This window comes from Oryzias melastigma, linkage group LG18 (genome assembly GCF_002922805.2).
Source record: "Oryzias melastigma strain HK-1 linkage group LG18, ASM292280v2, whole genome shotgun sequence".
Classification (NCBI taxonomy): domain Eukaryota; kingdom Metazoa; phylum Chordata; class Actinopteri; order Beloniformes; family Adrianichthyidae; genus Oryzias; species Oryzias melastigma.
The window spans coordinates 8174449-8192452 of NC_050529.1; the positions used below are offsets into that span (position 1 = coordinate 8174449).

Sequence of the window (18004 nt, forward strand, 5' to 3'; positions counted from 1 at the left end):
TGACTGTAAAAAATTAAACATCAGTTAATACATTTATCAGTTAACAAATAATTCTATAAACGATTACTTGATCCCTCTGTATAGGCACAAATGAGAATGTTTACCACCTTTCGCTATAGTGCTGGGATTTGTTTTAATAAATATTTTCTGATTAGGTCAGTGTTTCTCTGTGTAAAAGTGTGAATATTGGGAAATATATATATTGACAGGTCTTTAGTTCAAATTTTCTAAATTGTCAGTTTGATGTTCTTAACTATTTCTTTGGAACAAATTCCGACATGTTTAAATTAAACTTTTCCGCTGAGATCTAAATTAAATCATGGGGGACCGCAAATTATTTTTCTGATTTATACGTAAGAGGAATTAAATCTTACATTTAGAAAACTAAATATGTAAACAAGTAACGACGGTTTGGAGGTGGTGTTTTTTATCATGTATGTCTTTCATATCATAACTTAAGGTAAAATAATTGAGTTTTCGCAAGACCAGATATGTCTCTAAATCTTGGTGTCTTTGTGTGCCTGTAAAGGGGGTGGAATTATTGGCTAATAATAGGAAAAATACAGTATTAAAATCCCCCAAATTATCCTTGCAGTCATAAAAAATTTAGTTTCTTACCAGTTATTTCAGAAAAGAGGACTCCAGTGCTTGTGACGTTCTCAAACACAGAGAAGAGGCTAAATGTGTATTTGGTTTGAGGATTCAGGTTGGTCACAGTGTAAGATATTGGTCCATTTCCTTTTGGTGAGGAAATCTTTTCCTGTCTGTCATTAAACTCAAGAACAAAGCTAACATCGTTAACTATTTTAGTCCACTGAAGATAGATGGCTGTTCCATATAGTCCAGTTGTTATGATATTTTTTGCATTTTCAGGAGCTGAGAAAAAACAAAAGAAGACACAAGACAATGTAAAAAGTGATTTGTTTTCATCAATTGCTTTTATAGATTGTATGGGTAAAATAAATATCAAAAAGAAACATGCAAAGAAAAAAATGTGCATAATTGAGTACTTTGTGCACATCTTTTTGTATAAAAAGATGAAGACTTGAAGACTTTTGACAAAAATACATATTGGTTATACATCCATCTATATAGTGTCACAAAGCATCAATTATCAAAGTGTACATGTGTATTGACTAAACCTAGAGACAAAACATCAGGAAAAAAGAATGAAGATTTTTTTTTTATCTGCAAATAAATTGAACAATAGTAGTATAAACACCGTTAGCTTTTTTAGTCTGTCATACACCTCTAAATAGAGAAAGTGCATGTCAACGGTCATACCAAATGTGAGGACTTTAACCTAACTACCAATGTAGCAAGGGCTTTTTTCCCAACACACTCAGTAAAATGCGTACATATTCCACGACTTTGCACTCTGAAATACCGTCTATAATATACACCAAACACGGTTTTTGCGTGCATATGATACGCAATGGTAGAGAACAGGTTGCGCCGGCGTACAACATACACGCCTTTTTAGGTTTCGTTTTGATCACGTGGTCAGAAATCCTCGGGCTCTTTTCTAAATGACGTTGTTCCTGGTTAAGGTTAGGATTACGGTTATGGTTAGGGTTAAACAAGCAAATTGTTCGTTAGCGCGGCTGTCTCTGATGCTCACGGCTCCACCAGGGGACGTGTCAAACGTGGAAAACACATTTAACACGTTTAGGACCGCGCGTATTACATGCACGCAAAACCCGTTTTTGGCGTATATTATACACGGTATTTCCCAAATCGTGGCATATGTACGCATTTTACTGAGACTGGGCGTTTTTTTTCATTAAAATAATGCCCTATATATATATTTATTATATATATTATGTATGAAAGTGCATAACAGTATTTTAATCTCAAAAGACACTGCCTTGTTTGGACAGACTTGATCTGTTTAGTGTTTAAATGCAGTTGTTAACAGTTTCCCAGGTCTAAGCACTTGCCCATTGAGAAGCTTACAGAAACAGTTATGTTACCCTGAAGTTATTTTTAAGAGAGGGGGATGTAGTATCAGGTGACGTAAAAGGGTATGAACCTTTGTGTGTCTGATTTCTGTTCCATGGGGGACGTTTCATAAAGAGGAAGGCTTGTATCTCTGAAGTAGGCTTTGAGATACAGTGATTAAAACTCAGCCCCCTGAACAGTTATTAGTGAGAGAATCCTTCCCGCCTTTCTGCCACTGCTGGCTGTAGTCTTTTTTAAGTTTGTTTCATAAATCTATTATCTCTTTTTTGACAAAAAATACTTACACATGGCATTCCTACTGCTCTTAATTTGATTAATTTCCTCCACATCCTGGTTTTAAACAATCCAGTGGAGTAATGCTTATACAATCAGCTCTTGTTATCAGGCAGCAACAAATCCGTCCAGAGATTGTAATCAATATTAACTATTTTTATATTCAAGAGAGGAATGATTAAAACATAATTTACCCAAAATGGGTTCCGTATCATTCCAAAAATGTATCTTCTGTTTTAATTTAATAAATTATCCTTTAAAATCATGAGAACTTTATTGTATCAATGTTTCTGTTTTTTTTTTTTTTACCCCATAACATAATGTTGACAGTAAGTTAACGTGGGAAATTTTCTAATAAAAAAGAAACAGACAAGTAAGTGTTGCAGTAACTTTTTTTTCTTTTAAGTTCTGCACAAAGTATTGTTATGTGTACAATAAGCAAAAAGTATTATCTTACCAGTTACTGCAGAAAAGATGACTCCAGTGCTTGTGACGTTCTCAAACACAGAGAAGAGGCTAAATGTGTATTTGGTTTGAGGATCCAGCTTGGTCACAGTGTAAGATATTGGTCCATTTCCTTTTGGTGGAGCAATTGTTTCCTGTCTGTCATTAAACTGAAGAACAAAGCTAACATTGTTGTCTACTTTAGCCCACTGCAGATTGATGCTCGTCTCATTTTGTCCGGTTGAGGTGAAATTTTTTGCGTTTTCGGGAGCTGAGGAAAAAAGCAAAACAAAACCAGAAACAGCACAATGTCAATATTGATGCAAGCTCATTCCATATAATAGTGTTAATTGGTTGAAAAGTTTTTTTTTTTTTTGATAAGTTAGCGTATATTATAATTTAGGTATGAATCTGTATTTCTTTTACCCTCTTTGTGCTCTTCTTTCTCTTGCAACTTTTGCGCAAGGGTTTTTAAACAATAAATGATATAATTTGTTGTAATACTCCCACAAATCATGTAATCACAATATTTTAATCGAGTAACTAACCTTTAATCACTTGATTTTCTGGTCTACTGTATGTTTCGAAGCCCCAGCGACCAGTTACATTGACGTTGCTGTTGAACCTAAAAATTGAGTTGCTGCCTGTTGCAGAACTTGAGAAAGACCCAGGAATGGTAAAATGGTGAACAGAGTTGATGGTGTCATAGCCAGCCTGGAAATTCAAAAATATACATTAGCAACAGCATTGGAACTCAAAACAGCAACATATTTCTCACATATTAAAAATCATGAGACAAACCTGCACATTCTGGAATGTTGATGCAATCACACCGTAGTTCATGAGCACAAAGGATTTCTGGCCTCCAGAGATCAACACAGCTTGGAAAGTTGTTTCCTGAGAAAAGTCGTACATTTTTAAACACCCATTGGTAACATTTTGTGTCCAAATGTCACAGTTTTTTAAAACAATCATTCTCCTCTACAAGTTAAATAAACATCTGCTTCTATTCTATGATGTATTAAACAACATTGTTTTACTTTAAGTTAAAATATTATTTTAAACTTTTTTCATATATAAAATTATATTTTTTATTGACTTACTGTCCCTGCATTTGAAAAGTAGGCCACTTTATACCATGTTGCTACAAAGACCCAGTCAGCATTAAAGTTCAGGTTTGGGAAGTAGCTGTTAATGTCCTGTGTAGCTTGTTGGAGGACACTGCCATTAGTGTATTGGTTGTAGAGGATCACACCAGTTCTGCTGTTATCCAAATCTGTCCAAAACGGGGCAATTAGGTCTTTAGATCCATTGAGTGGGAATCTTTGAGGTGTATATGAGCTAAATGAATTAATAAAAGTCAAGTGTCCATTGTGGTTGACCTGGAAACAGAAGTGCAGTTGTGAAACACTCCACCTTTTCACATTTTAGTCAGAGAAAAAAAAATCTTAATTTTCTAGAAGCTTATATAATAGTTACATTTGTGTCATTTTGTGTCATTATGAACACAAACTGCCTAAAGTACTTTCTAACAAGAAGATAAAACTTTTTTCGCATGTTTTGTCATTAACATTGTTACATACATAAGTGATGTTGTATTCCTTTCCAAAGTAGACAAAAGGTCTTTGCAGGGGAATCGGTGGAGAACTCCCATCATCGGATCGAGAGCTTTCAGTTCCAGAGATTGGATAAAAATAGGCTAAAAAAGAAAAAAAAAGTCACTGCTGATTTTATCCATGCCAACTGTAGTAGTTCCATGTGAAAATTAAGTGTTGAACATATTTTAAAGTTTCATATCTTGTCTTTAACTGAAGGGAAACTGAACGCTGGCGCCCATGTTAGACTTTGTAATAAACATTAATCTGAAATTGAACCCGAAACACAGAGTCTATTGTAAAGCGAAGCAGCATATATTTTACCTTCTGAAAAAGCTGAACTCTTTAAATGTAAACAAAACCATTCTTAATAATTATTATTGTTCTTTTATTGAGATTATTTTAACATTTTCATTAATATGCTGGTTTTATGGTCTGTCTTTGAAGGACTAAGACAAACTGCAGGGGATTGTCAAGACCTGCTCTAAAATAATTGGTCTTAGAATTAGGGACCTTCCCTCTCTGTGGAAGGAGCAGGTGCTGAAGAAAGCCAAGAGACACTTCAGCCCCATCATCCCCTTTCAGTTCCAGAGATTGGATAAAAATAGGCCAAAAAAGAAAAAAGTCACTGCTCATTTTATCCATGCCAACTTCAAAGTATTTAAATACCTATTGATTCCTATATTTAGGCGCAAATGAGAAGGTTCACCACCTTTTGTTCTTAGTGCTGAGATTTGTTGCGTGACACTGCTCAACCAGTCATGACATCCTCCGACCACCAGAGGGAACCCTCACCAGAGTACTGACTGCATCTGTCCCATTCCTCACTCAATCTCCTGTCATACATCTGCTATCACTCCTGCCTTCACCAGCTGTTTTCCATTCAGGCTACTGACCAAACTGTATTTACCCTGCTCTCCACTCAGCTCAATGTGAAGTCTTGATTTGTTACTCTGGTGCATTCAGTCTAAGAGTTTATTCTCTTTTGCCTCTGTGTTTGACCCCTGCCTGTTTATTCACCTCCCGCCTTGCTCTGACCCTGGCCTGTTTCCTGACTATGCTTTTGTTTATGTTTACCTGTTCTTAGTCATCATTAAACCTTGTTGGATATTGACCCAAACATCTCAGCCTCTTTGTCAAATAGTGATAAATGTTTTCAGATTTGACTCTGTAAAAGTATGGACACTGAGACTTTTCTATACTATCAGGTCTTTAGATCAAGTTTTCAGTTTGACGCTTGGAAACTTTTTCCTTTTAATACATTTTGACATGCTCAATTTAAGTGTTCCCTTTAAAGTCTTGACTTAAATTTTGCGGAGACATCACATTATGTTCAGCTTTTTATGCACGAGGATTCAAATTTAAATTAAATTTAAATTTAAATTTAGAAAGGTCTGAATATGGAAGCAATTAATGAAAGTTTAGCGCTGCTGAGATGTCATCATATGTCTTTCATTTCATCAAAGATGTCAAAATAATTTGGTTTTCACCAGACCAGATGTGTCTCTAAATCTTGGCGAGTTTCTGTGAATGGTAAAGGGGTTAAATTATTTGGTTCAAATGAGAAAAAAAGTAACAATATTAAAATCCAAAAAATATCCTTGCAATCACAACATTTGTTTCTTACCAGTTTCAGCTATAAAGATGACTCCACTGCTTGTGATGTTCTCAAACACAGAGAAGAGGCTAAATGTGTATTTGGTTTGAGGATCCAAATTGGTCACAGTGTAAGATATTGGTCCATTTCCTTTGGGTGAAGCAAATATTTCCTGCCTGTCATTAAACTGAAGAACAAAGCCAACATCGATATCTATTTTAGTCCACTGCAGATAGATGGTTGTTCCATATAGTCCGATTGATGTTATATTTTTTGCATTTTCAGGAGCTGAGAAAAAAAAAAACAGAAACAAGACACAGTTCAAAATAATTAATCTTTTTTTCTTTTTGAATTTTGACAATTACTAATATAGGTTTTATGGGAAAAGATAAATGTAAAAAGGAAAACTGAAATTTTACACAAATTAATACTTTGTGCACATCTTTTTAAAATAGTATGAATACAATTTGTAGCTTTACAATTAACAATTGTCATTTAAATAACGTTTCATTTATTATGAAGAATACCTCCTTTTTTTTGGAACACAAATTTCTCCTTTCAGACTTTTGTCAAAAATACATATTGGGTACACATCCATTTATATTGATTAAAAAAAGCATCAATTTTCAAAGCGTACAAATAACGCGGTCAACCATTTACATTTTTTTAATAATTTTTTTTTTTTTTTTTGCTGCTGATTGGACACAGGTGCAGCAGTGGAGTGCCCGACGGGAGTCTCTTTTTAATATATACCTGAGCAGAAGGAGAGAGCGTGGGGGAGAGGAAGAGTAGCTTAAGTAGCGTGATGGGGGAAATCACCACATGGCCCTGGAAGTGGGTACGGTAACAGCTGTGTGGATGCAGCGGGATAGTTGCACTTGGTCTACGGTCGGGAGGGGTCAATGCCGGAGCCTGGCCCCAGGAAGACCATGCTTGAATAGCCGTGTCAACAGTTGGGTAGACGTGGCGGGATAGGGACCAGAGTCTGGCCCCAAGAGGAGCGCGCTGGGCCATCCACCGAGTGGAGCAGCTTAGGGGAGGGCAGTCCCAGAAGCAGCCGCACCAGAAGAAGCAGCCATGCCGGGAGAAGAGGAATGCCCATCATGTGAGCCAAGGTGAACCGCACAGGACTTGAGCAAGTAGTCAGACGGTGGTTGAAGGGGGGAAGCGACAGAGGGCTGTGGTCACGATGCATCCCTGTTCAAACTAAGTACCTCTCTATCACATGTTTTTCAGCTACCTGGGAGTAGTTTTTATAACAACGGAAGTGTTTAATTTTTAATTACATGCACTCATTTATTATTTTATCCTTCAGTTTTGTAGTCGTTTTCTAGAAACCTGGTGTTTTTTTAATGTATTGACTGTTAGGGGATGAAACCAGTTAAGAACAGTACCAGAGATTCCCAAATCTCTCAGTCTACAAATTAAAATTTTGCGATCTACCATATCAAATGCTGCGGTCAGATCCATCAGCACCAGGACTGAGAGTTTCTGACAGTCCAGGTTACATCTGATATCGTTTATGATTTCAACCAGGGCTGTCTCTGTGCTGTGGTTTGTCCTAAAATCAGATTGATATGCTTTTTCTATTTAAAAACTAATTCAATTGTATTAAAACTGTTTTTTCAATCATTCTACTTAAAAATGGTAAGTTGGATACTTGTTAAAATTGTTAGGGTCTAAATTACTCTTCTTCCGCAGAGGCCTCACCACCGCCATTTTAAAGGCAGAGGGGAAGACCCCTGTCTGAAGAGAGTAACTTACTATGTTTTGGAGCTCCGGCTCAAAGGAGTCATAATGCGTTTTTAAAAGTGATGTGAGAGTTGGGTCTAAAAAGGCAGGTAGTTGGCTTTAACTAGGAGAAAACTCGACCAAGTGCAACAGTATCAACCAGGACAACACTTTCCAGTGTTTCCTCTGATAGTTACAATGATATTTATTCATTGAAATCAGGGTCTATTTGACTTTAAAGATTTGGCCTAATAATATTGATTTTACTCCTGAAAATGTCTGCAAAACTCTCACACATAGCATCAGATGCTGTCATTGAGGACCTCTGAAAATCACCTTTGGTCAAAGTGTCTATAGTTTTAAAGACAAATTTTGGGTCATTTTTACCTTGTATAAATAGATTTGAAAAGTGGAGGGTTCTAGCTGTTTTAATTGCATGGCTGTACAGCATTTGTTTTTCTTTAAAAATTTCTAGATGTACAGTTAGTTTAGATTTTCTCCACTTTCTTTCTGCTCTCCTGCATTCACATTTCTTGGCTCTGATGTCTTCATTTATCCAAGGTGCTGTAGCTTTAGTTTTCACTGTTTTTGTTTTTAGTGGAGCTACAGCATCAATTGCTAACTTTAGTTTGTTATTAAAATACTCCATCCATCCATCTTCCTGACCGCTTTGTCCCTTTCGGGGTCGCGGGGGTGCCGGACCCTAACCCGGCTACTGATGGGCGAAGGCGGGGTACACCCTGGACAGGTCGCCAGTCTGTAGCAGGGCGTTATTAAAATACTCAACCATAAAATCACATGATGCAGGTAAAATCTAAGCAGGAGTTTGATATAAAATGTTGATGAAATTTGCAGCCACATCAGGAGTTACATGTCGTTTCCTCGCAGTTCTCACTGGAGCTACCCATTGCATAAAACTGGTGATAATAAAAAATACACAGTGTGTACACTGTGTGACATGCTGTTTAAAAACCATACAATGTAAAAGGTTAATAAATTCATTTGCAACAGCATCACTACCAGTTTCAACATGTAGATTAAAATCACCAGTCAATAAAATGATATTATATTTAGAATGTATAAGTTAGGGCTGGGCGATATGGCAACAAAATAAAATCACGAATTTTAAAATCTATTTCACGATTTCTATTTTATCACGATTTTTTTATAAATTCAAATTGACAAATTGAGTCTAGGGGTGAGGGAGGGGAATTATAACAAAACTGGACACCAAACATAAAATGAACACAGTTTACCAAAATAATAAAAACCTGTGTCCTGAAATGAAGATCAAATAACTAGCAAGTTTAAATAAGAAAAATCAGAACTACAAAGGTCCAACCCCAAACTTAAACAACAAAACCCAGCAATCTTGAATTGCTGAGGACAAAACAGAGTAAAAGACCAACTGAAACAAACTGAAACCAATTGAAACACCCTGAAACCAACTGAGACCAGCTGAAATTAACTGAAACTAACCGAAACCAACTGAAACTTGCGAAAACAAACTGAAACCAACTGAAACCAGCTGAAACCAACTGAAGCCAACTGAAACCAGCTGAAACCAACTGAAACCAACTGAAGCCAACTAAAGCCAACTGAAGCCAACTGAAACCAGCTGAAACCAATTGAAACCAACTGAAACCAACTGAAACTAACTGAAACCAACTGAAACCAGCTGAAACACCCTGAAACTAACTGACACACCCTGTAACCAACTGAAACCAACTGAAACCAATTGAAACCAACTGAAACCAGCTGACACCAACTGACACCAACTGAAATGTTTGAAACAGCAAAGTTCAAAATAGTGTCAAAATATAATCAAGAGAGCTATGATTAAAAAATTACTTCACTGCAATGGGATCCATATGATACCAAAAATTTCTCTTCTATTTGAGCTTTATAATTAAGCCTTTAAAAACATAAAAACTGTGTTATATCAATGTTTCCGGATCGTGTGTTTGTTTTTTATCCCATGACATAATTTTCACAGTAAGTTAGCAAGGAAAATGAAATGTTCTCAAATTAGATAAAATCCTAAAAAAAGCTAAAATAATATTTAAAACAGACATTTCAAATACAAAATTAAAAGTTGTTACTTTTATATCCTGAAAGTTGTGCACAAAGTAAGAATGTGTGCATGGTAAGCAAAGAGTATTATTTTACCAGTTACTGCAGAAAAGATGACTCCAGTGCTTCTGATGTTCTCAAACACAGAGAAGAGGCGAAATGTGTATTTGGTTTGAGGATACAGTGTGGTCACAGTGTAAGATATTGGTCCATTTCCTGTTGGTGGATTAATTATTTCCTGTCTGTCATTAAACTGAAGAACAAAGCCAACATTGTTGTCTACTTTAGCCCACTGCAGATTGATGCTTGTCTCATTTTTTCCGGTTGAGGTGACATTTTGTGCATTTTCGGGAGCTGAGGAAAAATAAAAAGAACAGGCAAACAACTATTTCAATACTGATTATTTTGCAATTCGAATGCATGCCAATGTCTCACATTCATTTTACATAGTCATTATGAATTCCCGTAGGGTAAGATCTTACCAGTTACTGCAGAAAAGATGACTCCAGTGCTTCTGTCGTTCTCAAACACAGAGAAGAGGCTAAATGTGTATTTGGTTTGAGGATCCAGATTGGTCACAGTGTAAGATATTGGTCCATTTCCTTTTGGTGGAGCAATTATTTCCTGTCTGTCATTAAACTGAAGAACAAAGCTAACAGTGTCGTCTATTTTAGCCCACTGCAGATTGATGCTTGTCTCATTTTGTCCAGTTGGTTTGACATTGTCTGCATTTTTGGGGGCTGAGGAAAAAACACCAGGCAAAGGAAAATGTGATACTGAATTTTTTGGTTTTAAAATGTATGTTAACTACTTACATTGGTTTCACATTGTCATTATAAAGCACATAAGGGTAATATCCTACCTGTTACAAAAGAAAAGATAACTCCAGTGCTTCTGACATTCTCAAACACAGAGAAGAGGATAAATGTGTATTTGGTTTGAGGATCCAGGTTGGTCACAGTGTAAGATATTGGTCCACTTCCTTCTTGTGCTGCAATATTTTCCTGCCAGCCATTAAACTGAAGAACAAAACTAACAGTGTTGGCTATTTTATCCCACTGCAGATTGATGCTTGTTTCACTTCGTCCAGCTGATCTGACATTTTCTGCATTTTTCGGAGCTAACCACAAGAAAACATAAGTATACGGACAATGTCAATACTGAGTTTTTGGCTATGGTAATGTATATCAATGACTGACATTTGAAAACTCATTATGAATTACTCAAGGGTAAGATCTTACCAGTTACAGCAGAAACGTTTGCTCCAGTGCTTTTGATGTTCTTGAACACAGAGAAGAGGCTAAATGTGTATTTGGTTTGAGGATCCAGGTTTGTTACACTAAAAGATATTGGTCCATTTCCTTTTGGTGAAGCAATATATTCCTGTCTGCCATTAAACTGAAGAGAAAAGTTGACGTTGATTTCTACTTTATCCCACTGAAGTTTTATGATCCTCTCGTTTTGTCCCAATATATGGATTTTTTTTACATTTTCAGGAGCTGGAGAAAATATAGAAGACATATCTCCAAATCAATGTTTATTTAAGGTAATTTTAAAATTCCATAGAATTATCTCACTGAATTTCAGATAGATATTTTTTCATCCATCACACATGATATCTTACCAGTTACTGCAAGAAAGATGACTCCAGTGCTTGTGAGGTTCCCAAACACAGAGAGGAGTGTAAATGTGTATTCTGTTTGAGGAACCAGATTGGTCACAGTGTAAGATATTGATCCATTTCCTTTTGGTGGAGCAATTATTTCCCATCTGTCTTTAAACTGAAGAACAAAGCTAACGTTGTTGTCTCCTCTGGCCCACTGTAGATTGATGCTTGTTTCATTTTGTCCGGTTGAGGTGACATTTTGTGCATTTTCGGGAGCTGAGGAAAAAAAACAGACACAATACAATGTCAATACTGATGTTGTACAGATATATTTTGTGGTTTGAAATGTTTTTTGAAATAAATTACCTAATGTTAAAATATAGGCATGATTTTGATTCTCTCTTAGCCTCCTTTTTTATGTTCTACTTTTATCTATAACAGGGGTCTCAAACTCAATTTACCCGAGGGCTGCTGGAGGCAGAGTCTGGGCCGCAAGAAAACCGCTGATAAAAAAGTCAAATGTTCTCAAAAATCTTTATTTTTAACGCAAAATAATGAATTAAAAAAATCCTTCTTTGAATTTAGAAAAAAGTAATCATAAATAAATACATAAAATAATAACAATGACTATACAGCAGACACAGACAACTGAAGAAACCACATGCTGACTGACTACAGTGTTTCTCAAATGGTGGGGGGCACCCCCCTGGGGGGAATATGAATAAAAGTATGAGATTTAAAACATGTTTACATTAGTTTTAGATATTTTGCATAATCCTACATAGTAGTTGATAATAATTTAAATTTAGCCCAAACAACCTAAAAATCAATTTGGTAGCTGAAAGAGCAGCTGTTTACAGTGAACCAATGCAAAAGAACTGGATCTCTGATAAGTGCAAGAATTCCATCACTACTATAGTGAGAAACAAGGAAAGACTTGTTTTTGCTTTGTCTGAAAGTATTCTAAATAACAAAAAAAAAGAAAAATTAATTAGAAGTTGTTTACTTAGTTGTATTTAATGATAGTAAAGTTAATGATATCTGCAGCATCAAGTTGTAGGGGGGGGGTCGGTAGGGGTAAGTTCTTCATAGGGGGGCATAAGATAAAATAACTCAGTAACGCTGGAGTAGAGTTTTTTTAATGTTTTTATTCTGTTTAAAAAGTCTGTATTAAAAGCACCTGCTTTATTTCTGAGCTGAGAGCACCGCGCTTACTGAGATTCTGCTTGCGAGCGCGCAGTACTCACGCACATTACTCATGCACATTACTCATGCACTGAGCTTCTTCTCGCGAGGACTTTTTCGGCTCGTGGAGGAAGAAAAAGCGCTCGCAAGGGTCTGATTTGTGCGCAGAGATGTCTTACTTCTGCGTGGAGTTTTGACATAAATGAAACGCCATATCTGTCTCCATTTCATTCTAAGTGAGACATCCACAGACGGAGCTGGTAGCTCCACCTGCACCTGGCATGTTGTCAGAAACACTCTTTTTGACAAGTGGCAAGGTGTACATTTTCCACGCGGTGAAAGAGGGGAAGGGCACGAGAATCGCATTCAGTATGAAAGCACTTCCAACGGCTTCAAGGCACTGGACAGCCCTCCAAAGCCATGTAACTCACAATGATTGGTTCGTTCAGCTCTGCACACAAGTGTCAATCATATCAATCTTGCGGACCACACTAACATTAATCTTTCATATGAAGACGGAGGCCGCAAATTGTCATCCCGTGGGCTGCGAATTTGAGAACCCTGATCTATAACATTATAACTGATGCCATATTTTTTTTTTTTTTTGGTCCCAAAATTCTTGTACTCCAAAAATTCTAATATAGTAACTAACCATTAATCACTTGGTTTTCTGGTTCACTGTCTGCTTCGAATGCCCAGCGACCAGCTACATTGACGTTGCTGCTGAGACTAAAAGTAGAGTTGCTGCCTGTTGCAGAGCTTGAGAAAGATCCAGGAATGGTAAAATGGTGAACAGAGTTGATGGTGTCATAGCCAGCCTGCAAATTCAAAAATATACATCAGCAACAGCATTTAGACTCAGTAACAGCAACATATTTCTCACATATTAAAAATCATCAGTCAAACCTGCACATTCTGGAATGTTGAGGCAATCACCCCGTAGTTCATGAGCACAAAGGATTTCTGGCCCCCAGAGATCAACACAGCTTGGAAAGTTGTTTCCTGAAAAAAGTTGTACATTTTTAAACACCCCTTGGTGACATTTTTTTTTCACTCATGCAAAGTTTTAAGTTTGCAGGTTTCCTAATAAAAATCATCTTCAAAAAAGTAGTGAATTATTATATTTTATTATAATATCTATTCAATTATATTATATTACTTTTAATGACAAGATAATAATAAACTATTTCATAACTAAAATCGTATTTTGTGTTGACTTACTGTTCCTGTATTTGGAAAGTAGGGCACTTTATACCATGTTGCTACAAAGACCCAGGCAGCATTGAAGTTCAGGTTTGGGAAGTAGCTGTTAATGTCTTGTGTAGCTTGTTGGAGGACACTGCCATTAGTGTATTGGTTGTAGAGGATCACACCAGTTTGCCTGTTATCCAAATCTGTCCAAAACGGGGCAATTAGGTCAAAGGATCCATTGAGAGGGAATCTTTGAGGTGTATATGAGCTAAATGAATTAATAAAAGTCAAGTGTCCATTGTGGTTGACCTGGAAACAGAAATCCAGTTGTGAAACACACACATTTTCCCATTTTAGTCAGAGAAAAAAACAAAACAAATCTTAATTTCTAGAAGTTTGTATAAAAGTTACATTTGTGTCATTATGAACACAAACTGTCTAAAGTACTTTCTAGCTCAGTGGCCGCTGCACAGTGTTGAGCCGTGAGAGACGTTCAAGTGTGCTGTGGGATATTATTCAGTCTCCCTTATCTAACAGGCCACCCCAGGATTTTGCAAAGTTGTGATCACAACTATTAATGCAAATTCAAGCAAATTGTTGGGCGGCTTGCAACTTTTTATTTTCACCACAACTTTACTGCTTCTTTGAATAATCTGCCGTGACAATAGTCATGGAACACAAAGCAGGGCGTGCACGCATCCAGGTGCGGAGCGGTCTTGTGCTGTTTTTTTTTTGGTGAGGTCACATACAATTCCATCAATACATGCAAATACTTAAGCAAATTTTCAACAAATTATGTTTAAAATGTTATTATTGAAAATTATTATAACTTATATTGCAAAAATTTGGTAAAACAGCCGCAACTTCCAGCGTTTCTACCTGAATTATTGCAAAAAATTGTTGCGAGGTTATGGGGGGACTGGACCTCAGTAGAGACAGAGTTTTTCCTCTTTTACAAATTTGGATTCTGGTGTGCCGAAAATCTTTTGTCAAGAAAAAATGTTTACCTTGCCTCAAAAAAAGATGAAAAACCCTGATCTAGCTAGAAGTGAAAATATTTCTTTGCAAGTTTTGTCACTAATATTTTTACATACATAAATTGTGTTGTATTCCTTTCCAAAGTAGACAAAAGGTCTTTGCAGGGGAATCGGTGGAGAACTTCCATCATCGGATCGAGAGCTTTCAGTTCCAGAGATTGGATAAAAATGTTCTGAAGAAGAAAAAAGTCACTGCTTGTTGTATCCATACCAATTGTAAAAGTTCCATACTAGAGGCACCCAATCCGAATTATTCCCTTCTCCCTTGCCCTTTGTTTATCCCTCCCTGCTTGCTCCAAATGGAGGATGATGAAAAAAATAGTGTTTAGTATTTCGGACGTGACTTCCGTTTGATGACATCATCAATACTCACCAGTCTGCAAGCATCAGCGCAGAGCTTCCAGAATATACTTAAAAACTTCGGTTTTATTACTTTAAAAAAGTAATGCTACAAAAAAGTCATTACTTACATTTAAATGTAAACATATGTGGTTCAGAGCACACCCATGTGAAGAAAAGCGCTTCAAAGTGTGATGCGGTTTACTATTGCTATGATGGACTTTGGACCCCTCTCTTTGGAAGGTGAAACTTAAAAAAATAATCAGATGTGACTTTAACTTCAACTGCCATTTCAAAACAAGGGAGAGAGTTAAGGGGAAGGGAAAAGGGAAGAATTCGGATTGGGCCTAACTCTTGTCTTAAATCAGTATGGATTAATCTGTTCACCTCCAAAGAAAGCAAAAAACTAGACTTTGAAATAGGAAAAAATTGATCTTTGAATATTGATATACTTAACTTAGTCAGAAGTGGTAAATTGTCAGTGACAAACTATATCAAATTTAAAACAGTTCAAAAATATATAGGTGAAACAAATTCCTATACAAATGACTTTTTGATTACCATATTTAGACATAACAGAACTTTATCCCTTTCCCAGTTTGTATTTTTGTACCAAAGCTTTCATATACCTGTTACTGCTGTGATGCTGATTCCACTGCTTCGTAAGTTCTCGAACACAGAGAATAAAGTGAATGTGTACGTCGTTGCAGCAGTGAGAGATGGGATCGTTATTTGAACTGGTTCATCTCCATCAACTGTACTGATGTTTGTCTCTGTGCCTTCAAAGCTTAGGATAAAATGAACATTGTAGTCTTCTTTTTCCCACTGCAGAGTGATGCTGGTCTGGTTTTTATCAGTAACTTTAAGATTTTTTACATTTTGTGGATCTGAAAGAGAAAAATAAAAATTTTTTTTCAAAGCACGATACTGAAAATACGTGTTACTAACTTGTCACTGTTACTTCAGCATGAACAACAGTTTAGGACTTTATCAGTTTAACACAACAGATAAGTTGACACATGCAAAGAATGAATAGATATGTCACTTACTTTGTCCAACCCTTGCAATGATGCACCGCAGATCAGAGTGATACACAGTGTTGATGTCTGAGCTGTGGAAGCAAGTTAAGCCAAAGCCTCCGTTATTTCTTTGCAGTATGGGTTATCTAAAGCCTTGTTTCAAATGAGCAGTCCTGTCCATACTGTTTTCAGCATTTCCATTAAGTCGGACTGAACCATACCATTTGGGCCCGTCTTAGTTCTAGGTCTATGAAAAAGTTGAACAGCCCTGTTAGGGTGGAGCTACTTTTGAAAACCATTGATTGGTTGAAGGTCTTTGCAACAAAAGAAAGTGCCAAGAAAGTGGTTCTATTCTTCATCGCCGTCCGCAATCTTGTCTCAAACAACCTTTAATGCAGGAAGTACCAAAATGCCAAGCAGAAAATATGAAGGTCCTGGGTGACCTGCACTGTTTTTATTGTTAGCTTCACTGCGTGTTCACTGTGAGGGTCCAACATTGAGTGTCAACCGTCATTTAAACTGCCTGGACCATTTTAAACGTAACCGGACTGTAACCCTCAGTGTGAAGAAGCATAAACTTACTCACACATTGGCCGCATGTGACCAAGAGTTAATGAACACACATTCTGCCTGTGGTGTTTACACAGTAGACAAGCTGGGAAGGGATTCCTCTTCATTTGGTTTTCTATTGAGTACTATAACTTGTCCAACACCTATTGTGAAATTTGGCTTGAGCTCAAATATGAAAGTGACAAATCTGATAAGTCTTGCTCCGGGGTTTTGCATTTCTATTCTGATATATGAAAGACTTAATTTCATATGATTCCAGCCAGGCAGAAAAAAAGTAAACATAAATTACTCCTCTGTGATTATGTTCACAACGGTTGGGACTTTAGTGTAATGAAAAGGATGCTAACCCCACATCACTACAAAATCCATGTCCCTGGATTGTCCCCACAATGTCATGATTAGCATCAATTAGTTCAACCGGTTGAACTTCCAGCATGCAATCAATGAAAACCTGATACGTACGTGGAGACCGTGACTTAGAGATTTACATATATGGCGGCCATGGTGCAGCGGTAGATCAGAAAACTCCTGATCGAAGGATTGGGGGTTCGACTCCCGCCTTGCCTGCACTCATGCCGAAGTGTCCTTGGGCAAGACACTGAACCCCAAATTGCCTCTGGTGGAAGGTTGGCACCAGTGTTCAGCAGTGGAGCCACCACCAGTGTGTGAATGTTTGTGTGAATGGGTGAATGGGTCTGCGCCTGTGAAGCGCTTTGGGCCTTCGAAGGAGGGTAGAAAGCGCTATACAACTATACACCATTTACCATTTACATAGAAATGCATGAACATGAACAGAGTAGCACAACATTCCGGTTGATGTGTGTTTTCATAGACTTTAAAAACAATAGGTTAACAGAGTTAACACAGCTGTAAGAAGTCACTTCTCTGCCCCCCTCTGGTCACTGGTGAGAGCCATCTCCAGAGTATTGACTGCATTACATCTCTTAGCAACCCCAGCACACCCTCCTGGATGCCTCTCGGCTGTCTCTCAGGACGCTTAAGAACTGTAGAGAACCTTAATGCGAAGTATTGTTTGAGCCACCCTAACAGAATTACAGAGTGTTTCTATCTATCTGATCTGCTGTGTACCTGACCCTGCTCCATCTCTGCTTGCCTGTTGCCAACCCTGACCCTCGATTGGACTCTGACAACTTGAATCTCTTCTTGGATGATCCCATGCTTGTGATTGACCTCTGTCAGTCTGACCTTGGTTTAGCATTGTGGACTTTTAGCCAGGCCTATTTCCTGTCTGAACTAATAAACATGCTGCAGGTGGAACCAGCTGTCTGCCTGGAGCAGCTTAACCGTTGCAGTGTCAACTGTTTTCTCGTGCTCTCTTGTGGGGTCCAGATGACCCCACCATTACATTGAGGTGTTAGCCC

At 37.3% G+C, this 18004-nt stretch overlaps 2 protein-coding genes across 2 annotated transcripts in view; both read right to left on the reverse strand.

Moving 5' to 3' along the window:
- Nucleotides 1-12749, reverse strand: part of LOC112156325 (receptor-type tyrosine-protein phosphatase eta) — a gene marked incomplete in the record, with an annotated part of 47257 nt that extends 34508 nt beyond the window's left edge. Inside the window, 9 exon segments of the mRNA XM_036216910.1 lie at nt 619-876; nt 2693-2950; nt 3228-3402; nt 3481-3576; nt 3783-3955; nt 5902-6159; nt 9772-10029; nt 10158-10415; nt 12743-12749. Coding sequence (XP_036072803.1) covers nt 619-876; nt 2693-2950; nt 3228-3402; nt 3481-3576; nt 3783-3955; nt 5902-6159; nt 9772-10029; nt 10158-10415; nt 12743-12749 — 1741 coding nt within the window.
- A 308-nt stretch (nt 12750-13057) lies between these two features.
- LOC118600128 (sushi, nidogen and EGF-like domain-containing protein 1) lies at nt 13058-17800 on the reverse strand. Its single transcript, XM_036216911.1, has 7 exons — nt 17712-17800; nt 16083-16144; nt 15663-15893; nt 14752-14867; nt 13688-13966; nt 13373-13468; nt 13058-13284 (listed from the first exon to the last, which is right to left on the reverse strand). Exons 1-7 carry the CDS (start codon nt 17798-17800, stop codon nt 13114-13116), a joined length of 1044 nt encoding a protein of 347 aa, XP_036072804.1. The 3' UTR covers nt 13058-13113.
- Nucleotides 17801-18004: the final 204 nt, after the last annotated feature.